This window comes from Mirounga angustirostris, unplaced genomic scaffold (genome assembly GCF_029215605.1).
Source record: "Mirounga angustirostris isolate CCGP_5_RB_7025 unplaced genomic scaffold, mMirAng1.0.hap1 SCAF_11, whole genome shotgun sequence".
Lineage (NCBI taxonomy): Eukaryota > Metazoa > Chordata > Mammalia > Carnivora > Phocidae > Mirounga > Mirounga angustirostris.
The window spans coordinates 4,572,491-4,596,209 of record NW_026991719.1 but is presented as its reverse complement, the minus strand read 5'-3'; the positions used below and the strand labels follow the sequence as shown (position 1 = coordinate 4,596,209).

At 46.8% G+C, this 23,719-nt stretch overlaps 2 protein-coding genes across 5 annotated transcripts in view; both read right to left on the bottom strand.

The window, feature by feature from the left end:
• The window catches only part of STS (steroid sulfatase), a 159,944-nt gene that overhangs the window by 50,390 nt on the left and 85,835 nt on the right, over window positions 1–23,719 (bottom strand). For all 4 annotated transcript variants that reach the window (XM_045874236.3, XM_064573694.1, XM_064573692.1 and 1 more), the window contains one exon: window positions 15,311–15,447. In XM_045874236.3, coding sequence (XP_045730192.1) covers window positions 15,311–15,447 — 137 coding nt within the window. The remainder of the gene's footprint in view (window positions 1–15,310; window positions 15,448–23,719) is intronic.
• On the bottom strand, window positions 7,503–8,462 carry LOC135361896 (uncharacterized). The gene has a single exon (XM_064573699.1). The coding sequence runs from the start codon at window positions 8,458–8,460 to the stop codon at window positions 8,125–8,127; it is 336 nt and encodes a 111-aa protein (XP_064429769.1). The 5' UTR covers window positions 8,461–8,462; the 3' UTR covers window positions 7,503–8,124.

Genomic DNA, 23,719 nt, shown 5'->3' with positions numbered 1-23,719 from the left:
GATTTGCAGAGCTGACCTCCAGCCGGCCAATGAGATTTGCAGAGCTGACCTGCAGCGGGCCAATGAGATTTGCAGAGCTGACCTCCAGCCGGCCAATGAGATTTGCAGAGCTGACCTCCAGCGGGCCAATGAGATTTGCAGAGCTGACCTCCAGCCGGCCAATGAGATTTGCAGAGCTGACCTCCAGCGGGCCAATGAGATTTGCAGAGCTGACCTCCAGAGGGCCAATGAGATTTGCAGAGCTGACCTCCAGCCGGCCAATGAGATTTGCAGAGCTGACCTCCAGCGGGCCAATGAGATTTGCAGAGCTGACCTCCAGCGGGCCAATGAGATTTGCAGAGCTGACCTCCAGCCGGCCAATGAGATTTGCAGAGCTGACCTCCAGCGGGCCAATGAGATTTGCAGAGCTGACCTCCAGCGGGCCAATGAGATTTGCAGAGCTGACCTGCAGCGGGCCAATGAGATTTGCAGAGCTGACCTGCAGCGGGCCAATGAGATTTGCAGAGCTGACCTCCAGAGGGCCAATGAGATTTGCAGAGCTGACCTCCAGCAGGCCAATGGAATTTGCAGAGCTGACCTCCAGAGGGCCAATGGGATTTGTGGAACTGACCTCTAGCGAGCCAATGGGATTTGTGGAGTTGACCTCCAGCGGGCCAATGAGATTTGCAGAGCTGACCTCCAGAGGGCCAATGGGATTTGTGGAACTGACCTCTAAAGAGCCAATGAGATTTGCAGAGCTGACCTCCAGCGGGCCAATGAGATTTGCAGAGCTGACCTCCAGCGGGCCAATGAGATTTGCAGAGCTGACCTCCAGCCGGCCAATGAGATTTGCAGAGCTGACCTCCAGAGGGCCAATGAGATTTGCAGAGCTGACCTCCAGCGGGCCAATGGAATTTGCAGAGCTGACCTCCAGAGGGCCAATGGGATTTGTGGAACTGACCTCTAGCGAGCCAATGGGATTTGTGGAGTTGACCTCCAGTGGGCCAATGAGATTTGCAGAGCTGACCTCCAGAGGGCCAATGGGATTTGTGGAACTGACCTCTAAGGAGCCAATGAGATTTGCAGAGCTGACCTCCAGCGGGCCAATGAGATTTGCAGAGCTGACCTCCAGCGGGCCAATGAGATTTGCAGAGCTGACCTCCAGCCGGCCAATGAGATTTGCAGAGCTGACCTGCAGTGGGCCAATGAGATTTGCAGAGCTGACCTCCAGCCGGCCAATGAGATTTGCAGAGCTGACAGTCACAAGCCTGGATGTCATCCTTCTTCCTAAAATAAGGGCAAGCCCTGCGACCTCTCCCATGCTTGCTACCAGAGCAGAAAGCCAAAGCGATACCAAACAGCAGGCAAATGGCATGTCAGTCAGGGAGCTTGGGAAGCGATAGCCCTGGCCTATGACTTGCCCTTCCAGGGCCCCCTAGACCCGGGTAGGAGCAAGGTAAGAAGAGCCTTCCACCAAATAAGGAAATACTTCAGGTGGGACCGTGGAGCAATCGCAGGCGGGGGATTGAAGGCTTTCTTCCGTGAGAATAAGGGCCCGACTCCGGGAAATGGCCTTTCTGAGGCTGGCCGCCATGGCATGGGGATGAACTCCAGAGTGAGGTCGTGAAAACCAAAGGTGTGGACAAAGCCAAGCAGAGGCCACGTGCAGAGCCACACTAGCTATAGGGGATCTCCTGACTGCTGGTGAGACTGGCTGGAAGGAACGACACAGGATATTCATGTTCAAGCAAATACAGACGCAGATGAGTGCATACTCTGTACCATGGATCCCACCCGTATTCACCAACCCTTGTGGCTGTCCTGAGTCCATTTACACCGTTCTGGTCAAGGATTCCCTTTCTCCTCCCCCAGGCTAATGGACTGCAACCTGCATGGGCCAATGATACATGAGCAACACCCGCTCCTATCCACTAGAGCTGGGGTTTGTACGGAATCCTCCCCCTGCTGGGATGCCCTCCCAGAAAGACCCCAGTGCATAAAAATGACAAAGCGTTCAGAGACAGAGGCATCCACCCTCTGTGTGAATATGGTAATTCCTCCCGTGTCAAAATAAATCACAATGTCCTCTGACTTCTTTTCCTCCCCTTTGCTTAGCTGCAAGGCAGCACGAAACAAAAGCAAAATGTCACGTTGTGTAAACAAGGCAAAATGGTTTTTTTTTTTTTTTTCCTCATAGTCCTCGAGGCTTCAGAGATTGTCAAACAAGCTTATTGACTGTAGGTTTTCTTCTGCCTAAAGTGCGGCATATTTACTTGTTAAAATTCAGACGCATAAATGCATTTATCCGATGGCTGTTACTGATGAAACTTGGCAACATACAGCAGAGCCAACAAAGGTATCTGACAGGCAATTCCACCTTCCAGTGATTTAAGTTAAAATACTTAAAATGCTGTAATTCTGTCATATTTGTTCTCTCCCGAGTATTGTCTTACTTCAGAATGAAACGGTATTATGACAACAGTGTTCTTTCATAACCACTTTCTATTAACTGGAGACGTGCACATACGCAGAAGTTACATTTTGCCCCCACTGGCTCAAAGGAGATTTTGCAGGTGAATGTCACTGAGGATTTGTTCTACAGTTTCAGGAACTGATAAACATCAGAGGCCCATGGGTGCGCCTACAGTTGGAGACGTTAAATGAACGACATCGAGTGTGCAATACAGCGAACACCCACTTAACTCCAAAAATGACAGACATCTGTCCCCATTTTAACTCCCTGCATCGATGGTGTCTGCGGTACCCAGTGGACGAGATCTGTTTTGGATCGAGAAGGAGTCGTTTATGCAAATACGCTACTTTATAATCTGCCTTCACTTTTTTCCTACTGCTCGGGAGCAAATAAAATGACGTACAGAGTCCTGCCATAAAGAAACTGTCCTTCCCAAACGCTTGAGTCCCTAAGGAAACAGAAGAGCCCTGAGCCATCACCGTCTCCAGCCCAGAGCTCCGGCCACCATGTTGAGAAATGCGGCTCCGGTGCCTGAGCCCAGCAGTCAGCTCAGAACACGGACGGTGAGCAACCAGCAGACTCTGAGCAAACCTGAATTTCCGTTCCACAGGGCTCCTTGGAGATGCAACTCTTACAGACTGTAGGCACACAGTCATGCTCCAATCATCTCCAAGGACAGAGACTATGGAAAGATGGCGATTCATTCTGTTTTCTCACGGGCAGGCAGCAAACCAAAGGTCCCAAGAGCCTGGTCCATGAAACTGTGCCCTGGGACATCTATGGCCGTGTGCTTCCTGCCTCCACCAAACAAGCATTAGGAAGTCGGTGCAGAATGACAGGAGGAAGTGAGTGGAAGGTGTGTGTGCGGCCATCATAATAATAACAGCACACTGTCGAGGTCTTCATACATCCCGGGCATGCCTCAAGACATCCCAGCAACACAGGCAGGGGTATAATCCCATTTCACAGATGAGCAAAGAGAGGCCCAGTGAGAATGGTAATGTGCCCTGGCTTGCCCGCCAGGGGGTCCTGGGGCTGCAGCAGGACCTCAAGCAAATGGCCCCAAAGTCTCTGCCCTTTCCCAGCACTCCTGCTGCCACCACCATGCACAAGTCACATGTCATGAGGCCATCCGTCCCGCTTAATACCATTTGGGGCACAGAGGCATGGTCTTGGGTCTGAATTCCGCCCCTGCCCCTTGCAAGCTGTGAGAGCTTGCTGGGGCAAGCCACTTCCCTTCCATATGCCTAGGTTTCCATATCTGCAAAGCGGACTAGTGAGGGCCTGTCCTCAGGGGACTGGATGAGGACTAGGATGGATGCATAATGCCCGGAGAGAGAAGGTGGCCCCGAGTAAAGATGGGGATGCTTATTATTAGTAGCATTCAGTATCATTACGGCAGGGGGCAGGTGGTAACGCTGTGGCAACGGGACATCCGGAAATGACAGAGGAAACCGGAAGAGACAGGAGATGCAAACACATGACCCTAAGCCTCCACTTTAACACAGCCAAGAACAGTTGACATCCCTAACGGCCTTTTGAGAACAGTCTTATTAGGTGGAAGAAAGGACCGAGCTCATGAATTGCTTGCTTTTTATTAAATCATATGTTCAGTAACATGCTAGAAATGTCTTCTAATGATCCCTAATTGTTCTTTTCCTGTTCTAAATGCAAAAATCAATGTAGCTTTAACACAGGTTGTTGAATATCCTGGAAACAAGGTGAATATATGCTAGTTTCTGCCCCCTTCCTATCCTTAACTCTCTCTTTTTTTTTTTTTTAAAGATTTATTTATTTATTTGAGAGAGCGAGAAAGAGAGAGAGAGAGAGAGTACATGAGAGCAGGGAGGGTTAGAGGGAGAAGCAGGCTCCTCGCCGAGCAGGGAGCCCGATGCGGGACTCGATCCAGGGACTCCAGGATCATGACCTGAGCTGAAGGAAGTCGCTTAACCAACTGAGCCACCCAGGCGCCCCCCTAACTCTCTTTAAAAGTGAAACAACTAATCTGGAAGAAATACAAGTGGAGACCATCAAGGGGAAGCAGAGCAGGGTTCCAGGAGTACACCTGGAGCTTTGGGAAGCAGGTGGGATCACCAGTGAGGTCAGGATGCCCCATGGCATCAGCCACCTGCTCCCTCCTTGGTGCCCAGGAAGATGGTGGGGAGCAGAGCAGGAATGTCCTGCTGGGGACATTTGGGGACAGCCTCTCCCCTATGTGATCTCAAGGGTTTATGTCCCTGGCCAGGAGGAGCAAAAACACCTGAGAGGAACAGGTAGCGGAGGAGGGGTGCAATAGACAGTCCTGCATGCCCTAATGTACTTTAGCACCAAATCTACTGGTGACGACGCAGGGATGAACCTGTCAGCGCTGCCCACTCACAGAGCAGACCTTCCCTGATGCATCGTCTCGTGCTGGTCACCCTGGGAGGTGACCACTGGACTACACCTACCTGGCTGAAAGCAGCCACAGGGTTCTCTTTAGTGTGAACTCTGCAAAGGCCTTGCAGAAAGAGCCTGACCTGATGCCTGCTGCCCAGAGGCAAAGTACAGCCCTGGGACACCACACCCCATCTTCCTTAACAACCACGCTAGCCAAGAGCGCTGAGCACCTGAGCCCAGTAGGCATAGGCAAATGGTCACACACATGTTCCTTTCCATACTTTACGTACCTAACAGTAAAGCATGAGACCATACACATATCTGGAGGAAACACAAGAGAAAAGGTACGTAATTTCGTAGGTAGAAAAAGCCTTTTTAAAATCCATCATCAATCCCCGAAGTCACAAAGGAGAGGCTCTTAACTCTGACCACAGAAATTCACCACAAAAGGGTCTACAAATAAAATGAAAAGACAAAAAAGCAGGAAAATATTTGTAACATACAACAAATAAACTACTAATGTCCTTAATATGTAAAGAGCCCATACAAATCATTAAGGAAAAAAAGATGGACAATCCAATAGAAAAGCATTCAAGAGATACAAGAACGGAATTCTTAGGAGAAAAAACATAACCGTGGATGAGAATGTATAGTTTCAATGGCAGGTGTAACAGGAAGGAAAACTGAAATGGTGAAATAGCATTTTTCACCTGAGAAATGTAAAAGTAAACATCTTTTCAGAATCATAATATCTAGAGTTGTTGAAATTATGAGAAAATGAGCATTCGCACAGATAATCAATGGGTGCCCCACTGTAGAGGGTCATCCGTGTCCTGTAAACCATTACTCACAAGGGAGTCCTCAAACATACATCTCAGAAAGTGACAATAATGGAAAATCTTGGCACAGCTGATTTTATTTTCATTTATCATAAATTCATTTACTTTTTCTTCAAGGCTGGGAGGTGTATGAACCTAAATAAAATTATATTCTAGGAACAACACCACATATACAATGTTGAGGAAGCCCCGTATTTTGAAAGTATACATTAAGTGCTCTGACATGGCTGCACTGAACATTTCCTGAATTCTTTTGCACATGTCCCAAAGCTTAGTGCAAACTTTTGCAAATCAAGCATGCGATTTTTTTTTAAAAGATTTTATTTATTTATTTGAGAGAGGAGAGAGAACACCTGAGAGGGGATAGGGTCAGAGGATGAAGAAGAATCCCTGCCGAGCAGGAAGCCCGATGCGGAACTCGATCCCGGGACTCCAGGATCATGACCTGAGCCGAAGGCAGTCGCTTAACCAACTGAGCCACCCAGGCGCCCAAGCATGCGATTTTTTATAGTGTCTCTTGATTAAATCAGTTTGACAACTGTGGAGAGAAAATTATACCTGGGTGGGTCCGTATTAGACATCCCTTTACAATTTATTGGTTTTCCTCATTTCCTAGATGTCTTCCTCAAGTTTCCACAACCTCATTAGGTATCCTGCTTTCAGGTAAACAGCGGTCTATAAGGACTATTTCATTTCTCTCCTGGCTAGATATGCTGGAATAAAAAATCTGCCCATTAGGCAGGGGTGTTGTAATAGCAGTCCCCATCAAAAGTCCCTGGGAAGATACTGTCTGTCAGCAAGCTCTATGTCATGATTATCTTGGTAAGAAGGGCTTATGGTGACAAGACCGGATGTCGTATTTTTTCTGATTCAGAGCTGAGGTGTCACTCCAAGCATATACCCAAGATTTGACAGTCTGGGATAAACTAGTAGAGTTCCTTGTTTTGTTGTCTTTTTTTTTTTTTTTTTTAAACATTGGGCGCCTGGGTGGCTCAGTCATTAAGTGTCTGCCTTCAGCTCAGGTCATGATCCCAGGGTCCTGGGATCGAGTCCCACATCGGGCTCCCTGCTCCGCGGGGAGCCTGCTTCTCCCTCTCCCACTCCCCCTGCTTGTGTTCCTGCTCTCGCTCTCTCTCTCTCTCTGTCAAATAAATAAATAAAACCTTTAAAAAAAAATAAAAAAAAGAAAAGAAACATCAATTTCCACTTTGGGGAATTAGCGTAACACTGAAGTTATTGAATTAAGCAGATTTTACAAACTCTGCCAAAAAAGTATGCTATTTAGGATGCACTTGAGGAGACACCTGATGTCAAAGGACCCCATGTGCGCGCACACACACACACACACACACACACATGTGCATGCTCCCAAGCAACTTAAAGTCTTCTGAAAATTCCAAAAGGGAATTTTCAATGAAGAGAAGCACCAGTGTGAAAATAAAATCCAATTTGTTGCTTGAGTTGAGTTTTAATAATTGTGTCATAGATGCCTTGGGATTCAGAAATGGCGAGTGCTGGCTGAGTCGTTAAACAATACTTTGTAAGTAAACTGACTGCTATGGTCAGCAGCGGCAACTGGGAGAAGACCAGGCAGCCTTAGCTCTTCATCGGCTCATCCTGGGACGAGGGGCTTAAGAAAATATGCTGACTCTGCTGCATGAATGACAACAGACTTTTTTTTGTTTGTTTAATTAAAAAAAGAAAGCCAAGAGAAATGTCTGCTTTAGGACATTTTTAGGAATCAATATAATGTGGCACATGGAATTTTAACAGGTTTATTGTGTCATTCATCATATTAGTAAAGATATTTTCGGGGGGTGATCATCATCATCATCATCATCATTATTATTTCAGAAATCATAATGCTCAATGCTACCAAGTGTGTAGTGATCGGACACACTACTTTGGCACAACTAGGTCCCTTTTCCAGTAATTATCTTCTAGTCAATTTCTTTGTATAAGTTCCTTCCTATACCTCAGGGATTTTCTCTTTATTTTAGGTAGATACAGCACGTGCTTTTAAACCGGTTTGTTACCAGTACTTTGAGTTATCTTTTTTGATGTCAGGAAATTTTAAATTTTATATAAGCCTATAAATATTGTCCTTTACTATTTATCTCTTTGCTTTTAAGCTTAGAAAGAGCTTGCTCAAGGATATCCCGGATAAGTAAAGCCCAATCATAATAATGTCCCTGCATTCATTCGTGGGTCGGTTTTCCAAATTCAATCTGCATGGGGAATTCAGTTAGATGAATGGGACACAGCAGTACAGCACAAAACAAGATTAACCTTCTAGGTGTTCATATGCCACCTCCGCGAACGTGGGTAAGTTACTCTAGGTCCCTAAACTACAGCTCCCTGAGAAAACTGCCTTCCTTGTCTGGACCATCATCACTTCTTTCCTCTTCTCCTCATCTTTGTTATTTTCATTATCGCCATCTTCTTTATCATTCTTCATTTGTCATCGTTTTCTTCACCACAACCATCATCACCATCACCATCATCTTCTTCACGAATCACCTTCAGCACCATCACCATCATCATCATCATCATCTCCATCACCATCATCATCACCATCATCACGATTATCACCATCATCTCCATCATCATCACCACCATCATCACGATTATCACCATCATCTCCATCATCACCACCATCATCACGATTATCACCATCATCTCCATCACCATCATCACCATCATCGTCCCCATCACCACCATTATCATCACCATCATCCTCCTCTTCAAAATCATCACCACCTCCATCACCATCATCATCACCACCATCATCACGATTATCACCATCATCTCCATCACCATCATCATCACCACCATCATCACGATTATCACCATCATCTCCATCACCATCATCACCATCATCGTCCCCATCACCACCATCATTATCATCACCATCATCCTCCTCTTCAAAATCATCACCACCTCCATCACCATCATCATCATCAGAACCACCATCACTGTCTCTTTTAAGTGCATGCAAAGCACTTACCACAGTGCCAGGCACTGGCAAGGTAATTATGTCTCCCAAAGTTTAATCATCCTATTGCAATTAACATTATCATCTATTCTTAGCTGTCTGCCTTGAAAGGCCACCTTTACATTTACATGATATTCTCTTTCTGGGCTTCCTATTCTTTTCCATCATTCTATCTGTTCTGGAGCCAGTGAGTCCTAGCTTCATTTCTTTATTTTTGTTTAAACTCTACAGAGCACACTTTTAAACACAATGCAAATTAAAAACACGTTTAAGAATTCACAATGCATCCAACCTTGGCTGCAGAAGACTGGAGGTTGTGCTTGTTCTACATGAGAAGCTTAAGAGTTTTATGACAAAATGCTTCCATGTTCTGCTTCACACTGCCTAAGAGTAGGGACTGTCCTGAGCATAATTCACTGTGATGTGCCCCACAGCTACAAGGTGACAATGAGTCATGTGTTATGAGCATTTCACTCTTAATACTGCCTTCATGCCATGGAGCTGACAGATGGGGCTTTGCTGTACAGAGCTGGAAGCCAGCATGCTTTAGTGTGCATAGACCACCTCCCTTACTCCCTGAAACCTACTAAAAACCTGGAACTTTGGCTGGTGACCAACCATTGAAATAATTTTCAAGTCTCCACTGACTGTCTGATAAAACTGGAAGCTCAGTTAACGAATGTGTGGTCCATAATGGCTCTACATTGCTCCCTATAAAGTATACTATTATTCATCCAGTGTCTTGCCCAGACATAAACCTCCACTCTGAAAATGAGTGAAGCTAATCAGCTATTCCAGTCATAGGGGAGCTGAGCTTGGTGTCTTTCACGTGAGCGCACTCACAAGGAAGGAGCCAGCTGGATGCCCTGGCTCTCCAGTCCCTTGATGTGCTTGACACAAGACGCTTGACTTCTTGTCCTTTATCCAAACCCCTAAAAGCACACCACACACCGGTGCATACCTGTAATGGTTCTACCTCTGTCACGTAAACACTTTCACATCTTCCCAGTCTTCCAATACCTTCCCTACATCATGTTTGGACGTGCAACCCATCACCTCCCAAGCCACCAGCGCCCGCCCCCCCCATTCTTCTCATTCCCCTGCCGTGGCCTGACACTTGGGTCATTCCCTAATGCCCCAAACTCCAAAGCTGAATTGTCTTTTGTGATACTCTCTGGCAACATTTCAGTTATCAGTCAATTCAATGATCCATCTCCTGCCTCAACATTGGACTGAAAATTATCCAGTTCCACATCTTGAGCCAACACCCGACTCCTGGTCTCCCTCCAAGCAGAACAGAGCTCAGACAGAATCCAGTAACTTATCCCTCTGCCCACATCCCTCCATGCTTCTTGAAGGAATATCCAACCCCACTGACCCTGAGCTCCTCAAATATCGCTCATTCAGCAACCTCCTACAACCATAAAGTTTATAGTAGCTAAATGCACTTGTGTCTTTTCACCTCTTCCTAGTTGGAGTTGATTGTCTTTTAAAGTGTTCTTTACCCCTGAATTCTGATACCCCATTTCTCCTACTCTTCTTGGTCTCACGGGTTCCTTTGTTTCTCTTTTGGGGATTGTTTCTATTTTGCCCTTCCTTTGAATGTTCTACCTGGCCTTCCATTTTCGGTATGCATCAGAAGCGAACACATTATTTTCACGCTTTAGAGGGAGGCCACATTTATCAAGAATAGGAGTGTTTAAAAATTCAAGATAGAAAACTGATGTATTGAATCCCAAAGGAAATACACAGCATTATGGCCCAGATTACATTCCTTAGAGAACAAAAGAATCACAAAGAGAATATTGCCATTGCTTTCTTAGACCCTGTAATGCTAGCTGATGAGAAGTAGAAACATGGAAGTTTATTTCTAAACTTTCACCTTGAATTTCAATGCAAGTAAACCTTGAGTCACGAGTTACTCAACTGCTTTCAATATCCTTTCAAAGCAATCTTATCCACTCCCACAGGTGGACCATTATTATCCACACAGGTAAAAGAAAGCCACATTTCCCAAGCAATCTCAGCACCTCGGACAGGGCCTTGCAAGTATCAGGCACCTGACTCCCCGGATTTCTCCCTTAAATATGATTTATTGAGCCCCTGCCGTGCTCCTGGTCTGCAGCATTCTAGAAGCAAATGTCTTCTGCATGAACCCAACCAGAGCACTTTGGCCCAGGCAAATGGGACCTACTAAGTGAGGGGTTATCCACTGCACACTACATTTCAGGGTCTCACAATGGTCCTAGAAAGAGTCCATGTTTAAATGGATAGTCCATTAGACTCATGCCCCAAAAGCCAAACCCTGGTTAGAATTATGCCATGGGTCTGAGGGGCTTTGACCAACATCCAAGTCTCCTCATTTGCTTGGGTTACCTGAGGTTCTTGCCACTGTCCTGATCTGCTAAATGAGACCTTCCATCCCTGCACCCAGAGAAGGTGGTACTGTCCAGCCCCACAGAGGGAAAGGCAGGGAGAAACTGAGGTATCTAGCACAAGCACTAGCAGGTACTGAGCATACTGAGCTATCACAGATACTGAGCAACTGAAAACTCACTCCTGAAGACTTCTCCATGCCACCAGCAAGGTTGGTGCTTCTTCCACTAAAGAAGAAAAGCTTACGGTTTTTGTTTGAAAGAAAAAAATCCCACGTCAGCCACTGGATCCCAACGCTTGGAAGTGGCAGGAACTTTTTTTTTTTTTTTAATTGGAAGGTTTGATCTGAAGCTAGAGATTTACATCAGCATTCACTCATTGTTCTCGAGTTGCATCTCTCTTTGTAGGATACAGAATTTGGTACTTGAATCCTGAACAAGTGCTGATTTATGATGCCTTCCCATGGCTCTATTAATAGCATGGGGCTCTAAGTAAATGCTGAGTGCATGCAAGTTCCACCTGAATCTGAGCCAACACCCGACTCCTGGTCTCCCTCCAAGCAGAACAGAGCTCAGACAGAGTCCAGTAACTTATCCCTCTGCCTACAGCCCTCCATGCTTCTGGAGGTGTCGTCTAGATCGGTACAAGCCACAGAGAAGAAACCAGTGACAGCAACCACCTCCATCCCTCCACCTGCTCCCTCTGCCCCGTTCCCATTCACAGATCTCAAGCAAATATCACTCCATTTCCGGGAGAAGATAAACAGCTAGGATGGCATGCCCCCAAGATACTCGGTGCACATTTGAACACACTGTGATTTTGCCCGTTTGTTCCTCTCCAAATCTCTACGGCTTCAGAATTACTTGGGATTGAAAATCGCACTTTGCGACGGTGCCCCTACTGCCCCCAGGATTCGACGGCGGGGCTATCCTGCTGAAATGACATGGTGGGCTGTGTCCACTGGCCCTGTATGCCCATCCATCTCCTCTCCAAACTCTCAAGCGGCTTATCTGCATCTTCGCTGGGACACTCATTCATCACTTTCCGCGCTGTGTTATTTTAAGATCTCCTGGAAGAATCTTTGATCCCTCCGTGGCTCCTACCTTCCCTTACATCAAGGGACTCGTCATGATTACACTCCCCCTCCAAAAAAAAAAAAGAAAATTAGGCACACAGTATTCAACAAACGTGAGTAATGCAGGAATGAGTGCTATCCCTCTGATTGATTGTTGACCATCCAGCGCTCATGAGGAGGCCTTTCTCGTTCCAGGGAGAGTGGTGGAACCAGGTGCAGCAGCCTTCACACTCTATGGGAACACCTGCATTCGGGTTCCTGCTCATCCCTTGCATTAATTCTGTAAGTACTACACCTGAGGCCGGCAGGTGCATCAGCCTTCAGCAACCCTCACCTGCCTTACCTGCAGAATGGAGACAAGGAGCATACCACCTGCTGGAACGATGGCCCACGGCACAAAGGAGGGAATGCGTGCAGGCTCCAGGGCTTGGTGTGGGGCACTCCCTGAGCCCGCAGTCACTGAGATTATGAAAGAAGGCTAACCACCCCGCGGGTTACTTAGAGGGATTCTAGATCCAGGGTGTGAGCCACCCACGTGGTGTCTCGGCAGGACCCCTTCTGTGGTCCTCACTCCAAAGCTACCTGCTCACTTCCATCAGTGACTATAACCAGGCAAGACAGCGCCATCACACAGCTAGGAATAAGGCAATAAACACAAGGACGTGGCATGGGAATGGCCCTGGAGCACAATTAAGTAGTAAAGGTGCTTCTGTTGTGACTATGCCTTTCTAGGTTCAGAGAACCCTGCCGTGGAGAAAGTTAGGCTCCATGTAATTAGGCCGCATCCAACAATTTTGAAAGAAAATGCTCCGCATGGCTGAGATGTGCCCTCTGCAGCTCTCCGCTCCTCTCTCAGGGGCCTTTCCTGCAAGATGCATCATTTTTAAGCAAATATCCGCATTTTATTTTATTATGTAATTATTGAGAACACTGCAGTCCCCTCAGCCTCATAAGGAAAGGCTTTTCTTGGAAAGAAGGGATGTTCTTCGAAACGCTCAGATGTACTGGATGGGTAAAACAGCAGAAATATCCCAAGAAATTAACGTCATGGCTTAGGGGGAGGATTTCATTTTTTGGCAAAAAGAAAAGCACAGAATCATCTACAAATGGGACATCAGGTTCTAACGCAGATCTCAAAGACTGAAAAACACTCTCTGTTTTGTTCTAGAGGGGACCCAGAGTAGGAAAACACTGAAAGTCAGACTTGCTAATGAGTCAGGGCACGCATGTGTGGCATGATAATGAAATAAAAATTAATCAGTCCGCTTGATGAGACCAGCATGAGCTCACGTGCTAGCCCACAGACGTCTTGGAGGCGTCTTTAAGAAACCTGTTACTTAAAATATAACACTCATCAAGGAGATGAAATATTCTACTGACTCACACCGCGAAGATGTGGAAAACATACAGGGATTCACATGCAACATTTAAAGAAGCAAGAACGAAAAGAGGCAGGCTCATCCTGGTGTATGGGAGAGCCCTAGTACATGCATCTGTTCTGTAAACCTCGTGAAGGGGAATGTTGCGTCACAGGGACTCCCTTTCTGTTCTTCTACAGAATCACAGACCCTCGGAGAAGAAAAACCGAGGACTTGCCTCATCTGAATTCTTCATGTAAAGATGACAGACCTGAAGCCTAGAAACTTAAGACATCTCTCCAATTCACAGACTCTGTAGATGGAGAGCTAGAAGCTGGCATAAGGGTCCTGTCCTCTTGTTTCTTAGGACGGTGCTGCTTCCAAGATTCAGCAAAACGAAACAAACCAAAACTTGTTCTTGTCATCACCAGAGTAGGCTAAGAGCATCACATTCAATTTGCAGCTTAAAACAAACCAACCAACCAAAAAAAAAGAATGCTCCTTGGCAATGATCAGGTTATTTCCAAAACATCTAGATGAGGGGCGCCTGGGTGGCTCAGTTGGTTAAGCGACTGCCTTCGGCTCAGGTCATGATCCTGGAGTCCCTGGATCGAGTCCCGCATCAGGCTCCCTGCTTGGCAGGGAATCTGCTTCTCCCTCTGACCCTCCTCTCTCTCATGCTGTCTCTCATTCTCTCTCTCTCAAATAAATAAATAAATCTTTAAAACAAACAAACAAACAAAAAAACCACATCTAGATGAAAGTTAAAAACTATTAATTTGGTACACGAAGAAAAGGAGGAAGAATGAGAGAAGGAAAAAAAAAAAGAGGAAAAGAAAAGAAACACCTGAAAATCCTAAGCAACCTATGGACTGGCGACATTTGGACAACGGTGTGCCCTTTTGTCCCCAGGGATTGCGCAATGTCCACACAAGAGAGCATGTCACCGGCAAAGACAGGCGCTGAGTGACGAGTTCAGAGCCCCGTGGGTGTTCCCCTGCCTCGCTTCCCCTGCACACTACAGAACAGACCCGACATCGCTCAGCTCTGCCAGAGAAAAGCAAAGACAGCAGGGTCCTGATGATCTCATGGAGATGGAGAGGACACATTTTTTTTTTTTAAATAAGAAGTCTTCCAAGCACCTCTGGAAAAACAATGGCATGTTTTTCAGGAAGAGAGCAATCTGCTTAGGAAGGAGGAGACAGGACACAAAGAATGAGACAATCTTGGCGTCCTGGCAGAGGCGGCCACAGAACGCTGGCCCTAGAAGATGCAAACAGTGGGTTCCGACGCCAAACAGAACGGCATCACCAGGAGACCCCACAGCAGCGTGCCACGGCTGTGCAGGCCCGTGGTCTTCTGGAACCCCAAACCTGACACTTATCTAACAACGCTGCGGAAGACACTGCTACCTCAACCATGCACTAGGAGCTGAAGATGCTGTTTATGTTCCATTTATCTTTCTGACTTAGTGTTTTATTACCTTTTTGAAAAACACAGAAGGGCACCTGGGTGGCTCAGTTGGTTAAGCAACTGCCTTCGACTCAGGTCATGATCCTGGAGTCCCAAGATTGAGTCCCGCATCAGGCTCCCTGCTCGGCGGGGAGTCTGCTTCTCCCTCTGAGCCTCCTCCCTCTCATGTTCTCTGTCTCTCATTCTCTCTCTCGCAAATAAATAAAATCTTAAAAAAAAAAAAAAAAGAAAAGAAAAACACAGAAACCCATCTGCTGTCTATAAAGGCACGGGGCCCAGAGGTGGACCTTCACAGGACGTGGGGGAGAAGGAAGAAGACTCGGGCCCACCGTGAGCACACACAGAAGAGAAAGACACACATACCAACGCCCCAGTCCATTTCCTCGACAGCGTCACCGTAAGCACCATGTTTGCTTTTGCCGGAGAAGTCCTTGGAAGCGAAGAGGGCCGTGTGCACGTGGAGGTATGACAGGACCAGCAGGAACGGCGTCTCAGCGTTCCTGCCAGAGGAGAGAATTTCAGAGCAATATGAGCATGTGCACCTCCGACCCCACCACCATCAAACTAGTATGACGTGATGCCATCTGAAAAGTCAGAAAGCACCACCAGGTGATGTCTAATATGGAGACATCACTTTTATTTGGAGAAATGGAAGTGTCCACGGCGTACCTATGAAGAGAAGACTCATGGTCACCTTGTCCAGGTCAGCAGACTGAAGCGCTATTTTCTCGACACATTCCCCGAGGACACAACTCTGGAAGGAATGTCGTGGGAATGGCCTGCTTTGCCCTCGAATTCTATTCTTCCTTCTCTATTCGGTGATTAGTAGGAACTCATGGGCCTTCAAACGCGTATTCTCTTTGGAATATGTACACACACACAGATAAGCTATTGCCTAATAAACACCCATTTCTTGACTTCTTACGGCAACACCTATCTACCCATCTAATGCCAACTCAACTGTTCCGCCATATTGTCCACCTTCTACGACCAAGCAAGTCTCCTAGAATAAATGTTCAACTGTCAACACTGACGTTTTGGAAGTTGCATGGAACATTCTTTGAACTAGCCCCGATCTATAAAGAGTCTCAGGTTATTGCAAAAGCATTTCTTAAGTCAGAGCGTATCAAAACATCCTGTGCTGTAATGGGTGAGAATACACAGCTGGGGGAGAGCTGTAAGTCATTGTCAACGGGTGGGCCTTGTGACAACAGTCATGAGCCTGGTGAGTGTGGGAAGGTGTGGGTGTTTTCGCCCAGGTCTGCTGAGAGGGGTCAACAACTTATATCCCCTCCTCTTTGCATTGTGCCAATCTCTGAGAAATGCACTTAGTTGATGCACTTTGGTTTTATGTAACCGGTTCAAATTTCACACTAGTCCAGGAGAGCGTCAGAAATGCCTTTCCGTCTAAACAGGACCATTGCCTAAGTGCCCTTTTGAAGGCTGCTGGGGCACAAATGGAGTGAATAACGGAACAGATGGGTGGCCCAATGCCATTTCTCCTAGAGCATCAGGTGCACTACCCACGAATCCCTTACGTGCTTTCCTTGTCCCACTAGACCATGAGCTGGGGCATGTCACAGACATCTCGGGGCGGCAGGGACCAGCACGGTGACTGCCAAGGAGCGTAAGCTCAGTCAACTCTGTTAGTCGATGAAACCCTGCATCAGCTCTCCCAGCTTCCTCAGGTCCACCCAGGACTCCCAGGCACTGCAGGGATGCATCAATGCACTGTGGTTGGAGCAAAAGGTGCTCTAGAGTAGGTAGCATTACACATAGTAATGCATGTACATGCATGCACATACAAAATACATGCATGACATATACGCGCACATATATAACACATACTTCTACGTACCTATATTCATATGTATACCCATATACACACAAAGATACACTGTGCACCTCTACATATTAGTATAGGGCTGAGTGTATATGGGCATATACATGCACATACACCTCTATATGCTATTAATATAGATACGTACGTACACAGAAACACAGACATGCACACCTATATATGTTATTATCATACGTGTGTGTATACATAGATTGTACACACATATATCTATACATAGAATTACTATAGGCTTATATATGTGTATACACACATGCAAATAACATATATTGTTAGTATAGCTGTGTATAAATATATACACACACAAATACATAAGATATAAGCTCTTAAGTCAGAAATCTCTGATCATTTCGAAGGGACTATCCCCTCCGTTCATCATCTTTGCCAGCCAGCAAGAGCTCTCAAGGAATAATCTGTTTCATGAAATCAATGACACTTTTACATATTTATTTGGACTCCTTAAGTCCTCATGATAACGAAAACATTTCAAAGTTAGAACTGGGTATCAGAACGCTAACAAGCTGAGCTCTGATAAATGAATGCATGCTTTGCTAAATGCATTTTTAACGCATTCGTGTGCATAGAGCTTGGGTGCGTCCAGCCCACTCAGCGCCTTACGGGGTCAGTGCTCAGACCTGCTGCTTATCACACTTTACATGGAAGGCTGTTCCTTGCACTGATGTTCCCCTTGCCTTTTGAAACAGAACATAAGCCTAAAACATCAACTTTGAATGAGCCAGGTCCCTGCTGGCTCAAGATCAAATTGAGCCAGTTACTGTGAATCATCTGTATGGCGCTTTAGAGTTGTAGGGCTTGTGTTGGATTCTGTCGCTTTCCCTTTTTACAAGAATATACGAGGAAGCAGCACTCTTATTGTTTCACAACTAACTAGAAAAGACCAAAAATAAACAAATACACAAAAAATACCCCGCCAAAACCCAACCAGTAAACAAGCAAAAAGCTTGCATGTAGTCTATGCCACATCTCCACATAAAGTAGAATTTGCATGAGAATCCAAACCCTAGACATCTAGTCAACCATGACTTGTCCCCATTAATTTTCAGAAAGGAAAGAAGATGCGTTCACGTTCAGATGGACCCACTGGGGCTGCCATCCGAGCTGATGGTCTGCACACAACGCATCGCTCTGGGTGCTTCTAAGTGCAGATGCCTTCCAAGACCCTGGGAGAAGTGACGCTAAGCCGTGATAGGGCATGGACCTCTGCCCTACAGGAGGCCAGCCAGTGCGGCCCCCTTCCGAGTCATCCTGGGGAAGGTTTACTCACACCTGGACACAAGGCAGCTGCTTCTCAAGAAGCAGACTACGGCTCTAAAAACCGGCTTAGATTCCCCCAAATCAACATGCAGTGACACTGTTCCCAAACAGTTACATGACCTATGGTTACAATGTCACCCTCCTCTGCTCTCCTGCTTATTTCTAGATTTAAGGAAAACAGATCGGGTGGCTTAAAAATTCAACCTTCTGACCATGTATGTGATCAGAGCTGGTGATACGGGATGTGTCTGAGAGAATGTGCTGAGAACGAAGAGGCGTCGTGTGCCCAAGAGCTTCCGAAAAAATAATAAATAAACAGAAGATGAAGAAGAAAGAGCCCGCCATTGACCTCCCTGGCAGGATCCCAAGTTGGAGGCATTTTGAAATATGAGCCCAGAACGAACAAACAGATGACCAAGTCCACCCACCAAGCAGACGAGGGAGCCTGACATAAACACCGTTCATGACCATGGTAATTGAGAGCCGTCAGGCCAGTAGGGGAGTTCAAGCCAAGCCGTAGAGTGGGATTCCTGTCCTGCAATGTACGCAGACCCTCCGTGGAAGGGGAGAAGGCCGTTCCTGCGTTCATCCTAACACTGTGCGTATTTATAGAATGCTTGTTTCTATCATCTCTCTACAGAGCCGTTTTTCATTGAGCAGGCTAGACACTGTGGGTAGCAGCCAAGGTCCTGGGAGTCCAAGCACAGTGACGAGGTTTTAGATGCACCAACAATCCTGGAAAATGCAGAGACGCGTATCAGCTTGCAAAGGACTGCACGGCAAAGACTGACCGTCCAGGAACACAGGTCCGGTGGACGGTGAACGGGAACGTGGGCTACACACCCATAAATCCTCGGCTGTGACTGACAGACAGCCTGCTCTCCGGTGAGGGAATTCTCACTGAGCAATATCCTTCCCGATGCAGAGAGCAGCTCAGGCTCATGGAGGAGGTCTGGGTCTCCCTTTCCTATGACCTTGAAAACTCCATGACACTTCATCGAGTCGGTGGGCGGGAGATTTCCCATGAACAGCTCAAGTCCTGTGTTATTCGCTGGAGCTATTCAGTAAACAATGCTTTTGGAAATTTTTTTTTTTTTAAAGATTTATTTATTTATTTGAGAGAGCGAGAATGAGAGAGAAAGAGCACATGAGAGGGGGGAGGGTCAGAGGGAGGAGCAGACTCCCCGCCGAGCAGGGAGCCCGATGCGGGACTCGATCCCGGGACTCCAGGATCATGACCTGAGCTGAAGGCAGTCACTCAACCAACTGAGCCACCCAGGCGCCCCGCTTTTGGAAATTTATTGCCACTGGGAAAAGACTGAACTTTTCTGCTGCTCCATGCCTTCGTGCTATTTGTGAAAAATGCCGAAGGAAGCTGCTTCCCAGCAACCTGTAATCACTTCAATCTGAGGATCACAAGACTGACGACCTATGAACACAGACTGAAAACATACTCAAGGGGATGGTGAAGCCATTATTTTTTTTTTTCCTGTCTGCCACGAAGCTCTTGAACAGAACATCCCTCATCCGAGGGCTTGACCCTTTTTATGCCACCAAGGTCCCAACTTGACCGGCGTCGGCCACCACTGTGAACATCACACCAATGTGTAAACAACCCGGCTATTTCTTTGTTCTGTCCACGCACTGCGCATCCACTGGAAGTACATCCGGCTGACACGGTCCTAGCGACTAAAACCTAAAGGTAAGCTCTGCCGGGTCCTGCCACCAGATCGCACCTCAAGCTGGCAGGGTCAGAACTTGCTCCCGGAGAGAGGCGGATGCCAGGGGATCGTGCAGCGGGTCAGCGCCCCCGAACGCTCTCCGCAAACACGTCGGTGTCCCACCTATCCCCGTGCATACTCACACAGATGACAATGGCAGACACCTGTCCTGGCTATTCACCTGGTGAGCTAGAAGCACAAGTTCTATTACACAGAGCCCCCCAAATTATTCATTCAATAAATCAGAATATTTTTTGAAGATTTTATTTATTAGAGAGAGAGCGAGCACAAGCAGGGGGAGGGGCAGGCAGAGGGAGAGGGAGAAGAAGACTCCTGACTGAGCAGGGAGCCCGATGCCGGACTCGATCCCAGGACCCTGGGATCACGACCTGAGCTGAAGGCAGACGTTTAACTGACTGAGCCACCCAGGCGTCCCCGATCCAAATTTTTTTTTAAATATTTTAAGTCATCTTTAAACCCAGTGTAGGGCTCGAATGCACAACCCCAAGATCAACAGTCGCATGCTCTACCAACTGAACCAGCCAGGTGCCCCTAAATCAAAATAATCTTTAAACTAAGGGTGCCTGGGTGGCTCAGTTGGTTAAGCAACTGCCTTCAGCTCAGGTCATGATCCTGGAGTCCCGGGATCGAGTCCCACATCGGGCTCCCTGCGCAACAGGGAGTCTGCTTCTCCCTCTGACCCTCCCCCACTCTCATGTGTTCTCTCTCTCTCTCTCTCAAATAAATAAATAAAATCTTTAAAAAAAAAATCTTCAAAATAATCTTTAAACTAAAATCCCATCGGGGCACCTGGGTGGCTCAGTCAGTTGAGCATCTGACTGTTGGTTTCAGCTCAGGTCGTGGTCTCCGGGTTGTTAGATCAAGCCCCACATTGGGCTCTGTGCTCAGCATGAAGTCTGCTCGAGATTCTCTCCCTCTGTCCCTTTCCCCCACTCACTCTCTCTCTCTAAAATAAATACGTAAATCTTTTAAAACTAAACTAAAATGAAAGCCCACAGATGTGCAAAGAAGCCCAGAAAGATACCACTAACACATGGCCTTTGCTATATCTTGGGTTGGGGAAGGCAAGTCCTTAGTGTGAAGGAGTGAGGACCAGCAACGATTTCAACTTCTTACTTTACACACTTCTATTCTTCTTCAATTTTTTAGAGCCTCACATGTTACTCTTGGACCACAGAAAAATGGAAAGACATTTTAAAAATAAAAACGAAGAGAAGAAAAATAAGAAAGCAACCCTCCTCCCAAAAAAGATGAAACGGACACCGTGGTCTAAAAGCCAGTCTGTGTAAGCAGAGTTTAAAAAGCGGCCTGAGGGGCGCCTGGGTGGCTCAGTCATTAAGCGTCTGCCTTCGGCTCAGGTCATGATCCCAGGGTCCTGGGATCGAGCCCCGCATCGGGCTCCCTGCTCTGCAGGAAGCCTGCTTCTCCCTCTGCCGCTCCCCCTGCTTGTGTTCCCTCTCTGTCGAATAAATAAATAAAATATTAAAAAAATAAAAAAGTAAAAATAAAAAGCAGCCTGATTTCAGTCTTTGCTCACGCTGGATCTCTGCGCAAGGATTGTGCATGCTCAGCCCTGTCTGTGTCTCCGTAGTCTCACGTTAGATTCGAGGGCTTTTCAGCCACCAAGGATGCCGGACTCTGAATCCATCAATCACCACCTGCGATGCCCGCTCCCCAAACCCACTGTGATCTGAATGCAAATACCTGAAGTCACCCACATGCCCCATCATACAACAGGTACAGGAAGGATCCTTTGCTGGTTCTGGTTGTAAATTTCCTAGCATGCATTCATTCATTTTCTGAGCCCAGAGAGTGCAAGATACTGAGCATATGCAGAAAACAGATAGATAGATAGATAGATAGATAGATAGATAGATAGATAGATAGATAGATAGTTTCCCTGTAGTTTAGGTAATAGGAACTAAGAAACAATTAGAATTGTTGTAATAGGAAATGAGATTCTGAGGAAGGAGATGCATTTTCCAAGGTGCCTTTGGAAAATCAATCACGTGTCTTTGACGTCACTAGAAGAACATCCTAAAAGGGTGCAGAGAGCCTCCTTAGATGGACCCTCCGAGGGAAAAAAAAGAAAAGAACAGGAGAGTATATCCACCCCATCAGAGTAAATCTGTCCTGCTAGGAATAACTGTCCTGATTCAGGCAGACAATACCAGACAGATTGTCTACTCTTGAGGTTCACACTCAGCCTGGGGACGGGGAGAAAGCCCATGAAGGACCTGAATAGATGAGCATGGGAACGGAGTCAAACTGGGGTCTATGCTAAGGGGCAGAGAGGACAGCAATTCATTCATTCAACAGGGGTTCTGAATGCTAAAAAAAAAAAAAACCAAGCTAATATCAAAAACGCTGGGAAGTTTCCTCCAAATAGTTCCCTCTCGCAGACAGGTGTTTCTGCTTTCTCTGGGAAAGTCAGCAGAGTGGGAAGTCAGCAGCACCAGCCTGCGTCCCTGTGGGATAGCTGTTCACCACTCTGAAAGAGCTGAACCACATCCCGTTCCCTGGGGCCTCAAGAACCATACCACCCATCCCTAATTTCGTCATCAGCCTGGACCCCCGTGAACCTGTGCGCTCCCATTCCCGACATCCAGAAGCTCACGCTTCCCCATTTCCAGTTTAAGTCACGACCCCCAGGGCATAAAAGAGATCTGTGTGTTTGATGGAAAAAGGGGGGTCTGAAAGTGCTTTATCCACGCCCCATTCAGTTAGGAATGACATGGATCGGGATGCAGAATCACGAAAAGCAAGCATCCCTCCACAACTTCACGCGGCATGCTCGGCCTGGAATGGGGGCTTGTCCAAAGAGCCAAAGATCCCCTCCACTCCGAAACCTGTCTCCTGGTGACCCATGCACGGTAGAGGCCAATCGAGGGGCACCTACCCTTACTGAGCGAGACAATTCTTTAATTACTTAACCTTTCCACTGGTGAACACGTGTGCGTGCGTCCCTGTAGAATTGCCCTTCATTGTTAATCTGATGCACTTTTCTCACCGTGAATTAAAGATCAATATCACCCCTATCCCTTTCTGGCTTAAACGCTTATTGAAACTAATAAAGTCCTCCCACGATCCCCTTCTTCGGAACATGCTTTGGGCCGAATCACAGCCATTCATTATGGCCACTTACACCACGGTCTGGCTGCAGATGTGAAAGGCTAGGTTGAAGGTACCCTGTAAATGCATTTCAGGATTCCGACGGTGCCCAATACCGATGGCAGCAGGACAGGAAGAAAGGGCAGGTCTTCCGATGATACGTTTACCAGCTGTCCCAGGTTTTAGGGCATTACGATGAACCATGTTTGCAGGAGCAAGTCTCGATTTCCTGTAGAGCTACAGAGGACAGGACACGGCAGAGGGAGCTCATGATCACTATCCTCCAGTAAGGGCATAATCCCTGCACGGCAACGCCACGTCCCCCCACGACTCGTACTTTCCATCATTCCCACGGCGTGCTCACTTCCCTCTGGGGACCGGTCAGGGATCGGGGTTTGTTAAAGTTGCAAAAATGAGCTCTTACCACTCCAGGAAGTCAGTGATTAAAAATAGAACTGTAGCTCTTTTCCAAATTGTGTATTTGTTCTCTTCAGTGCTGAAGGTCCAAGACATATCCCATCCTAAGCGTAACTGAAAGTTACTAGCATTTATCTCACTTCTACTGACAACCTCTTAGAATACACATCGCTGACGTTGAATATGTTCCATGCATATGGAACACATCCTGAATTTGTTCAATACGCGTTTAACGTGGGGGCCTGGACAACAGAACACTTGCGGTAAAGTTCACGGGAATTTATGAATCCAGTCACTGGAGATCATAAACTACAGAAATCACGTGGGTGCGTATAAAGCTATCATCCTTGAAAACATCCTCTTCAGCCT